Raw genomic sequence first — 11685 nt, forward strand, 5'->3', positions numbered from 1 at the left:
TTTAAGTTGTGTTGGATGTTTCATAGTTTATAAACTCCCACAAATCTATGCTGGTTAAGAAATTAGAAGTCTTAAAGTGTGTAATTTTGCACAACTAGCAGCAATTACACTATTCACGCTTTCCAAAACAACACCCATTAATAGTTAAAGCTACATTTAGGCATTTTTATACCTGAAACGTAGCAACAAATAACTAGAAGAGGGATGGTTTGAATGGAGCAGTTGTGTGCTCAAAGACACCGTGGTGACATGGAGATGACAGGAACCCATCATGGATCACTCCTAACAGGAGAAAGCGAGTGGTGCATGCAGTGTAAATGTGTGGTCACATTTACCATTGTTCAGTGAATTTTGACCATCGAAATTCCAACTGTGGTTTGGATGGCTGGAAATATTTGGGATGGTTTAGGGTGAAATAGTATAGGCTAATTTAACACGATAAGGAATCAGATTTTGAACATGCTGTATATTCAAGTGATCACACAATGCCAGAGTGGCCTAAATATAAGTTACATGATAAAGTGTGGGAGAGTAACTCTCAAATGTGAATTAACCTTCACCTGTGGAGGGAGATGACATGAATAACTAATAGTAATCCAATCTTGAGGTAATAAATGCATGGACAACGGTCTCTAAATCTTTAAAACTAAAGCCCTATTCGGACGGGACTAGTTTTACAGGGGGTCGTTAGAGAAATCTGCGTTTCACAGACGTACTTGGTGATTTTAATCCCGTCCGAATCTGCCACGTCTGTGTTTTTCTCACACAACCTCTGTGATAATTCCAGAGCAAATTACCTACTGTTTTTCAGCAAACTCAGTGATCCTCTGAGAAAACTAATCCTGTCCGAATGCGAATGTCTGTGATTGCCGGTGATATTTTATTTCACAACGCGTTTCCTTGTGTGTTTTGGCCAACGCGAATTACCGTAGATGCTCTTACCGCGCGGATGTTTGATATATTTGCTTAGCGGCAAATAAATTATAATAAAAAAATAATACAAATAATAAAATCAAGAGCAAGATCGCGTAAACTGTAAATACCGGCTATTGTAATATCAGCATCAGGTAAGATTACTCGCGTTCATTTATATACTCAGTTACATAATGTTTTAATTACATTTAATAAAAAAAAAAAAGGAAAACGAGTTAAACTAAAGGAACCACACATTAACATGGTTTTGCTATACTAGCCATTTAGTATTTATTGTGTAATAATACTAAGGCAATCATTCTGAATGAATGCAATGCACGCATACAGAGCGCGTGATCTCTGTGACGCCCAGATGCACAAATCAGACGAGACTTAGGTCTCTGCAGAGCAAAAGTGGGCGTTTATCACCATATGGGTGTTTCGAAACTGCTGGGTGTTTCTGAATCATGCAATCTAAATTATCCCCCTTACCCAACCCCACCCCTAAACCTAACGTCACTATTACATCAACTAATCAGGTATCATGGTGTAAAAACACCTTGATCTCGTAACTCCCATTACTTTCCTGCAGAGACCTATACTTGAATCAGACCCTCCCGTATGGAGTTAGAAATGTGTCTTTATTACATGCGAGAAAATAAAAGATCTGAGAGAGAAAAAAAAGTTTGAGAGAAAAAGTTATCACACTGATAGCAAAAAAACATTTCATGAGAGAAAAAAGAATATTTGAGAGAAAAAGTTTTCATGCCAATAGCAAAAAATAATAATATTTGAGACTAAAAAAAGTTTTGAGAGAAAGTATTTTCTCATAGAACATAAAAAAATATACATTTGAAATTTTAAAAATTATTTCTGAGAAAAAAAATCTCTCTCAAAAAACTCTCAAATATATATTTTTTGCTATCAGTGTGAAAATATTTTCTCAAAAAAAAAAAGTGTTTCTCTCGAAACGCTTTTCTTTGCTCTTGATGCAATTTCTTGCTCTCGTGTCAGGATTTTGCTTTCACTGTGAGAATTGTGTCATGGGCGGGGCCACGTTCCTATTGGCCAGTCGGGTGAGCATCGTCTTGTCTTGGGAGTCGAACTGATTCATAACACCATTGTTCGGTTCACCTGCATAGATGCCGCCTCTGCCTTATGGCTAGTTAAGTTGAGCACAGACACTCCAATGTTTGGGTAAGATGATGACACACAGCTGGCTGAGCAAGTTCAGTATCACTGAAGATTAAACATTAAAAAATAGCACTCATATTAATGAATGTGTATTATATTATTTGCTTGCTAATTGCTAGTAAAGCTAACCAGCCATCATGTTAGGTAAACTTGCAAACTCACCTGGTTTATACTATGTTTAAATCAAATGCCAAATTAATGTTTTGATTTAGATAGTTTCACGCCTTATTTAGTGAGTAGTGAGCAGTGATTGATATACCGTTTGAAAGTGTCCCACCTAGTTTTGTTTAAAATAGTCTTTGTATGGTTGTTGCACATGTTTAGCTACACTGCATGTATAGATCGCAAACTCAGCTACACGGGGCTTATTCTAAATATTTTTTACCATCTAGCTGAGGTCTAGAGCTGACAAGGTAAATTGCAGGTCTAGGACTAACTCTTACATTAGCAACCCACAAATATGTTTGTGCCTGTACTGTCATGGTAATTATTTTTTCTTTTAAATCTTTCAAACGGTATGTCAATCACTGTCTAACGTTAGCTAGTTGTAGGGTTGCCACGCATGCATACTAACGTTAGTTGAAAGTTGTGCGGGAGGTTGTAAGAACAAGCAGTTACTCTTCAGGTGCTTTGAGGCTAGCAAGTGCAAAGGTAGAAACTAGCTCACTACTCACTAAATAAGGCGTGAAATCTAAATCAAAACATTAATTTGGCATTTGATTTAAACATAGTATAAAACAGGTGAGTTTGCAAGTTTACCTAGCATGATGGCTGGTTAGCTTCCCCTGGTTAGGGGAAGTCGTGGCCTAATGGTTAGAGGGTTGGACTCCCAATTGAAGGGTTGTGGGTTCTAGTCTCGGGCCGGACGGAATTGTGGGTGGGGTTAGTGCATGTACAGTTCTCTCTCCACCTTCAATACCACGACTTAGGTGCCCTTGAGCAAGGCATCGAACCCCCAACTGCTCCCCAGGCGCCGCAGCATAATGGCTGCCCACTGCTCCGGGTGTGTGCTCACAGTGTGTGTGTGTGTGTGTGTGTGTGTTCACTGCTCTGTGTGTGTGCATTTCGGATGGGTTAAATGCAGAGCACAAATTCTGAGTATGGGTCACCATACTTGGCTGAATGTCACTTCACTTTCACTTTCACTTTCACTTTACTAGCGATTAGCAAGCAAATAATATAATACACGTTCATTCATGAATATGAGTGCTATTTTTTAATGTTTAATCTTCAGTGATACTGAACTTGCTCAGCCAGCTGTGTGTCATCATCTTACCCAAACATTGGAGTGTCCGTGCTCACTGCTCAACTTAACTATCCATAAGGCAGAGGCGGCATCTATGCAGGTGAACCGAGCAATGGTGTAATGATTCAGTTCGACTCCCAAGACAAGACGATGCTCACCCGACTGGCCAATAGGAACGTGGCCCCGCCCATGACACAATTCTCACAGTGAAAGCAAAATCCTGACACGAGAGCAAGAAATTGCATCAAGAGCAAAGAAAAGCGTTTCGAGAGAAACACTTTTTTTTTTTTAGAGAAAATATTTTCACACTGATAGCAAAACATATATATTTGAGAGTTTTTTTCAAAGTATTTTGAGAGAGATTTTTTTTCTCAGAAATAATTTTAAAAATTTCAAATGTATATTTTTTTATGTTCTATGAGAAAATACTTTCTCTCAAAACTTTTTTTAGTCTCGAATATTATTATTTTTTGCTATTGGCATGAAAACTTTTTCTCTCAAATATTCTTTTTTCTCTCATGAAATGTTTTTTTGCTATCAGTGTGATAACTTTTTCTCTCAAACTTTTTTTTTTCTCTCAGATCTTTTATTTTCTCGCATGTAATAAAGAACCAAAACTCACTCCATACTCCCGCCTCTTTAATAAACACGGAGATGTTAGTCCCGTCCGAATTGGTACATGAAAATCACAGACGTCAGGTGGTAAGAATCGAAACTCAAACGTAGTTTATAAAACTAGTCCCGTCCGAATAGTGCTTAAGAATGGGTTTTAATCTGGAGATCATTCTGAGTTGGTAAAAACTACTTTTTACTACAGACTTTATCTGATTGTCAAAGCTGAGAGTTGAGTCGATTATAAACCCAGGTTTCTTACACTGGTCTAAACGAGCAATAGTACTGGAAATCATCTCTTTAGATTTTGGTGGAACAAAAATAATTAACTCAGATTTGTTTTCATATAGCCGAAGAAAATTTTTAGACAAACAAATTTTGACATCTTCCAGACAGAGTAAATCTCAGTCAGTCTCGACTTTAAGAGGTTAATATATCTGAGTGTCATCAGCATACATATGATAGGAAATGTTATAGCAACGATATATATATCCAAGTGGGCACATTTATAATAAAAATAATGTAGGGCCCAGAATAGAACCTTGAGGAAGACCACCATAGATAAAATATCTATCCTCAAAGGTAATTTCCAACAGTGTTGATCGGCCATATCTCAGCACAGATATTACAGTAGCATTATAATCATAAAAACATAATTTCTAAAATGCTCAGGATACAGTGGCATGCCATGCAACATGCTGGCGCCATCTTGCTGTCATTATCATTGCAACTCTGAATAATTTGATTATTCACAGTTGAATGATTTAATCAAAATCAAAACTGACTCTGGGACTGTGCCAAGTTCTGCATTATGTTCTACAATATGTAGCTACTTAAAGAGAGACTAGTTCTGTTTGAAGTGTGACACGAAGGTAAGCACATTACTGTTTGTTATGGTCAGATTACCAAACAGTATGTTTCGATGATTGACACAGTTTTGACTGTCATGGTATGCGCAAAACTGAATGAGAAATACCTGCTAATTACATTGCTCATTCTGATGACTTATACTGGGCACTTTTTTTTATTAAATTGGCTTAATCTGACTGTTGACTGTTGCTGTTTTGACATCGTGTCTGCCTGCATATTTTAGTCATGGGACAGTCGTGGTCTAATGGTTAGAAATCAGGCTCTCCTCCACCCTCAATACCACGACTGAGATGTGACCCTTGAGCAAGAAACCGAACCCCCAACTACTCCCCGGGCACTGCAACAAAAATGACACGTGTGTTTGTGTGTGCACTAAAATGGGTTAAATGCAGAGCAAAAATTCTGAGTATGGGACACAATACTTAGCTACACTTCACTTCACTTGATATTTGGTAATTCTCTTTAATACATTTGCCCGGATTTCATTTTTTTTTTCTTATCTTATTTTTATATTAGGGTCATGGTTTTTCAGTGGGCAGGTTTTGGTGAGCTTTTGGGCTGGAAAATGTTCATTCAATCTGGCAACACTGTTGGTCCACCACGTTGAGCACAAGAAAGCTGCTTTGTTTTAAAATCCGTGTGGGGAATATTCACCTTCACTCTGAACTTGGGATCAACTTACAAGCTGACGCAGCCATTTATAACTTGAATGTGCTAGGCTTCCAGTGTCATTCACTTTCAGTCTTTTTTAGCAACAAAATATTGTAAACAGGTATTGTTTATATTATTTTAATGTAGGCCTGCTGTAGTTATCGTAAAAAACAAACGAAACAAAAAAACACTGGTTGACAAAATTCTAAAGATGACCACACACTTTGTTTCTCTGACACGTAAGACCCCGATCAGAGAACATGTTTTTCAGGTCTTGAAATGCAAGGTGTACTGCACTGACTTTTTTTTTAATTCCATAAAGAGCAGTGTGCTGTGGGTTTTTTTCTGAATCAGCCGTCCTGTCGGTCTAATCGAGGATTATAGTGTGAACACTGTACTATCTTTGGTTTGCTGTTAAGTAAACTGTAAAAATAACACTCCGGGTAACCCACGACAGCAGTTCTTTGCAGTCTCTGGACGTTCCAAGCAACTGTAATGGAAGGCTTTCCTCTTCATTCGTTCTATTAGACAATCAATTGTAATTTTTTTAAATGCAAATGACATTGGACACTTTTCTGTGCTTTTCTCATTCAGAGTTAATATTATTTTCAACTTCAGGTGCTCAGAGCACTCCTACAAAAACACAAGGTGCCTGGGGCACCTAAACAGTGTGCAAAACGCTCAGTCAACAGAAAAACTATTTAAAAAAGGCACCTCTCACTACAAAAAAAAAAAAAAAAACACATTCTGTGTGACTGGCAGAAATGAATTTGTATGCATGAGGCAGTTATTTACCTATAGCAGCTAATGAATCCAAAATCTTGCACATTCACAGAACATAGCTTACTTTAACATTGGAAAATAAAGTGGATTCGACTGTGAATTTCCTGGGCTCACTCTATGCAAAGCAGACCCTTCATTGGGATTCCACACAACCACAATCACACACTTCTACAATTACAATTTGAGATCTTAGAATCATACAGAACCCTAATGTTAAATGGTGATGGTTTCTGTTAAGTACAATTTAGACTGCTCGGTGACTGAAATTGGAATAAAATTTTAATAAAAGAAAAAATACAAACAGATTCAAGAGGAAAGAAACCTGAAGAAGGGGAGGATGACGGAGTGGTGAGGTACTGTAAAACTATGTCAAAGTCAATATATTACTTCTGAAATGTTTCACAGTGTTTTGTAAAAGTGCATTGCAATACAAGTAAGGGGATATAAATAATGTATTGGAGCTCTATTGTGTTTCTCAGAGCTCGACTTGTTTGTACATTTACCACTCATACTTTCAGGTGCATTAATATCTAGGAAATCAGAAGGGCCCGATCATAGGATCTGAGTGTTGAGTCTGTCCTCGAGTGGCTTGGAAAGATCAAGGTGGGAGGATCTGAACCAGAGCTTCACGAGTACTCGATCCCAACTTGTCCGGAAACTTGACTGAGAACTCCAGCACCATGTCTCCTCTCTTTTCAGGATATTTGGACAGTGGCAGTCCTTCTCCCACAATCCTCTTCTTCATACCAGGTTTGATGACATCACGTGATGTCACTGTGACAGTCCTTCCGTCCAGGGTGGGAGCGCTGATGGTGCAGCCGCACAGAGCCTGAGGAAATGATGGTTAAGACAGATTAACAAGACTTACTTTTGCCTTCATTACCGTTAAATCTTTAAGAGCAGATCTGCATCAGCTGCTTTCAGACTGAGCAACATTTACTTCACAGAGCCGTACCTCACTGACATTCAGGCAATATCACACTCATCATCACAGATCGAATCGCCTGCGATAATGAACGCGATATTGCGTAACTTGTCAGTGAGATATGGCTCTGTGTGGTGAATGCTGCTCCATCTGAAAGCATGCGAAAATTACAATAAGAATAACTCATAAACAACCATATATTGTCATAATCGTGTGTTTATTAGTCATATCAGTGGTGATGATTTACTGTTGATTACAGTACCAGCTTTACTAATAAAATGACAATTGCGTTCAATTATTCGTGCAGCCCTAGCTGAAAATGTTTTAAAAGCTTAACAAAAGTTCACTGGTGTATATTACTGGATGTTAAGTAACATCATCTCAGCAGCAGACACTAGACACTCACCTCTCGGAGGGATATCCTTGCAGGATAGATGATGTCGGAGCCGTCTCTTCGAAAGACTGAGTGAACCTTGTCCTTAACCACAAACACGATGTCGGCAGGGATGTTGGTTGGCGTCTCATCTCCCTCTTTGGGAAAGGTAATCTTTGTCCCCTCCTTCCAGCCACGTTTGATGTCCACAGTGAGGATCTTGTCTTCGGTGCGCACCGAGCAGCCGTCCGGGTTCAGCCTCTTCCGAGAGATCTTCATCTTTTTCTTGCAACCAGAAAACACTTCTTCTAGACTCACTTTGAGTTCGTGCATTACTGGGGGGTCTTTCTTCTTTTCCCGGCCCCTGTGCACACCACCTGCCCGAGATTTGAAAGATCTGGGGAATCCGCCCATTCCTCCCATTCCGAAGGCCGCAAAGGGGTCATCAATGTCCATGTCATGATCTGCGCCCCCAGCAGATGCAAAGAACTGATCGAATGGGCTACGGCCACCAAAGAACTCTGCAAACATGGCGTGAGGATCTCCGTGAAAACTATAGCTAGGGCCATTGATACCACTACCGGCATGTCCCTTCAGCCCTGCGGGAGAAAGAAATTATGTTTATGGAAAACAGCAATTCACCATTTGGGAAAACACGCTACAGTTTAACTCTACGTGGTACTGTGGGAGCTCACGTAACCAACACACACCTCACTCAAGGCCCCAATTTACTTCAGGCGAAATCAAATAGCGAAAGTGTGTGATGTCATTTCAAACAAACTGTAGCCAAAACAATGTTTGTTTGGATTGTTGAGGTTTGAACCAGCTTGCCAATATTCTGGAAAACCCTTTCAAACTGCCACTGGCACATGATTACAAAATGAGCGGGTGATGGAAATCTTGTCAGGTTCGTTTCTAAAAACACTGGAGCCAGACTGAGACCTCCAAATCTCTGGAACTGAACCATATAAGGCCTTTAAAATGAAGATAATAAAAGTTAAGAACCAGCATCTACATAATATTTAGATATCTTTAATAAATATTAAGTTACTGGCAAAATTGGGGGGGGGGGGTGGAAAAAGTGCCTTTCAAATTTTTTTTAAATTGTGACGACTGGCAGATAGCTAAAGTCGACAAATGTAACTAGTAAATTCCATCTTTCTAAAGTAATTTCCCCTCTCCTCTATAATTTGGCTCATAATCTCAGGAGAAAGTTGTCATTTCGACTATTACTAAATATCCATCCATGGTATTTAATTTTTTGACATATTTTTCATTTAATTATTTATTTAACCACGAATAAATAACTTTTCTAGTTGCTTTTCTAACTGCGGTCTTTGTGATTTGTACAGTGTGCATAATGTAAATATCATCAGCAGCATACAGTACACATACTGTACACACATACCTTCACACCTGAGTTATTATTTATTAACTGATTGATTGCCTTTTTTCGAACTTTGTTTTACCCTTGAGTAACATTTAAGATTTTAGCAGTGTGTATATCGGGGGCCTTTAGAGTATACCAGCGAAAAGCATAAACACATGTCAGGACACATGACATGTCTCTTTTTAAATAATAATAATAATAATGATGATGATAATAATAATAAAGAAATATCTAAACATCTACACTTTTAATAAACAATACAATGTCACTTGCAACTTTTTTTATTATTAATTTCCACAACACTGTTGTAGCTGCTGCTGTACTGCACTTTCCCTCATGGCTTAATTCATAGCATATCAGTGTCTGTGCATCTATCTTACAATTAAACGTAAACTAAAATTAATACAAGGCAACTACAGTCATTTTTAAGGTCTATCTATTTGTCTGTCTATCTATCGGTCTGTCTATCTATCTATCTATCTATCTACCTATCTATCTATCTATCTACCTATCTGGTCCATAGCACTGTTTTGGAAATGTTCAATGGTAATCACTCAAAATGTAATATATAGAACCATATCTAAAATCATCACTGGCACTATCACACTATCTATCTTTTTATCAATCCATCAGTCTGTCTGCTGTGGGACAGTGACAGCTCTTACCATCCTCTCCATATCTGTCATAGATGTCTTTCTTCTTGGCATCGCTCAGGACATCGTACGCTTCGGCGACCTCTTTGAACTTATCTTCTGCTCCGGCTGATTTGTTTTTGTCGGGATGAAATCTCAAAGCTTGTTTTCTGTAGGCTTTCTTGATCTCCTCGTCCGAGGCGCCCTTCTCGATCCCCAGGACCCTGTAATAATCTTTACCCATCACAACACTCGGCTAAAACCCCACTGATGCTCAACTGCCCGTCTCCATGTGTCGATATCCTCCAAATATTGAACGATTTGACCAATTTTAAACGATCCTCCTCCTGTCCTGTCGAACATGAAGCGCGCGGATGGAGTTCTTCAAACTGTTTTTAAGTTATTTATACAAATCCTCACTAATCGCACATAGCTACTGCCGCATCCCCACAATATGATAACATTTTCCCGAGACTGTACGACTTTAGTATCACACGGAGTTCCCGGCGAAAACGCACGGTGAGTGTAGTTGTCAACGTCGCCGTGGCGAGCATCCACAGAAAGTCCGAGAAAAATGACTTGCTCGGCGGCGCTAGAGACAGATGCTGCAGCTGCGACTGAACGAGCGCCTCCTGCGGCGAGGAGCGTGCACTGCATGCAGACTATGAGAGCAAATTAGCCTAGAGAGAAATTCAAACTGCTCGACTAGCAGTAGTTAGTTATGAACACTGCCTTACTACTAACTGAATATTGTACCGTATACACCTCATAGTGCCGATTATAAAAAAAAAAAAAAAAAAAAAACCGTAAGTCAAACAGTAGGTTATGCTAATGGTAACTCATGCTAACAACATGACCTTGTGTTATATAGCTTATGTAAGTGGGCCCAGTTATTATTTTTACATTGTATTTTCGGTTTTGTATTATAACAACGTATTATTTTCGCAGTCAAGTCAAATAACTTTTTTTCTCAAAAATAATAATTTCCTATGATTCCTATGCATTTTTTTATTTTGATCAACGCACCTAATTGTGTTTTAGGATGCAATATTACATGTAGTACATATGCATTTTTGTATGCTTATTTTGGCAAATATAAGATCATCTGGGTATTGCTACACAGAAAAATCATATACCCTGCACAGTATTACATTCAGTACTCTATACTACAGAAATAGTAGTGCTATGTTAGGATGTTCTTCCAAACATGGGGCTGAGCAGTTGTTTACGGTAGTCTCGCGGTACAAAAAATAGCAGGCCTACTGGTTTGGTTTAGTCAGCACATTTTGTTTCACTTCAGACATCGTTCTGTTTTACCATAAGTGCCCTGCGAAGTGGACTTCACAGGATATACAGCCATGATTTATTTTGTAAGGTAGCTTATATGTTCCATCCAAATAGCATTAAAGTGTGTGAGATGTGAATCTAAATTTTATTTATTTACAGTCACACGTCACACTCTTCTAGTAAGTTTTGTCTTTGTGTGAAGATACTGCAGGCTCTAGTGTAGACTGGTGCAAGTCCGTGAATGGATGTTCCGAAGTGAAGTCAAATTCAGTGGATTTACCATAAGTAGGGAGCAGTGAACACTGTGTAGGGACCCTGTCAATCAGAACACAGTTCATGCATGGAGCTCTCTACTGGTTATCTGAATAAGGTGTGTTAAACAAGAGAGATTCACAAAATATGTAGAGCTGTGATATACAAGGACTGGAATTAAGAACCAGACTAAACATTGTGTACACCTAAACAACGAGTCATGATAACACATTGCTTTGAAAATGTATATTTCTCATTCTTCAAACATTTAGCTCAGCTGTGAATTGTGGAAACAGTTGTAAAACTAGTATGTCACTGACACAGTATTACTGCAAATCGAAATGGTTTAGTCTAACTAATTGTTTGATTCCATGCGTGCATAGTCCGCACACCATGATCATTTGCAGCAGTTGAAGTAAGTAAACAAATTTAGGCTGTCTTCACTCTCGCTGCACTTGTCTGATGAGACATTATTTCATGCATGTGTATGAGCATGTGTGCAGTGCCTTGCAAAATGGCTTTAGACCTTCCTAATAATTTAACTTTGAATGTAATATG

General features: G+C 38.7%; 1 protein-coding gene across 1 annotated transcript; it reads right to left on the bottom strand.

The window, feature by feature from the left end:
• Nucleotides 1–6529: 6529 nt before the first annotated feature.
• On the bottom strand, nucleotides 6530–10165 carry LOC127953697 (dnaJ homolog subfamily B member 1-like). The gene is made up of 3 exons (XM_052552967.1): nucleotides 9622–10165; nucleotides 7600–8165; nucleotides 6530–7097 (listed from the first exon to the last, which is right to left on the bottom strand). Exons 1-3 carry the CDS (start codon nucleotides 9830–9832, stop codon nucleotides 6867–6869), a joined length of 1008 nt encoding a protein of 335 aa, XP_052408927.1. The 5' UTR covers nucleotides 9833–10165; the 3' UTR covers nucleotides 6530–6866.
• Nucleotides 10166–11685: the final 1520 nt, after the last annotated feature.

The sequence above is a fragment of the Carassius gibelio genome, chromosome A3 (genome assembly GCF_023724105.1).
Source record: "Carassius gibelio isolate Cgi1373 ecotype wild population from Czech Republic chromosome A3, carGib1.2-hapl.c, whole genome shotgun sequence".
NCBI lineage: Eukaryota > Metazoa > Chordata > Actinopteri > Cypriniformes > Cyprinidae > Carassius > Carassius gibelio.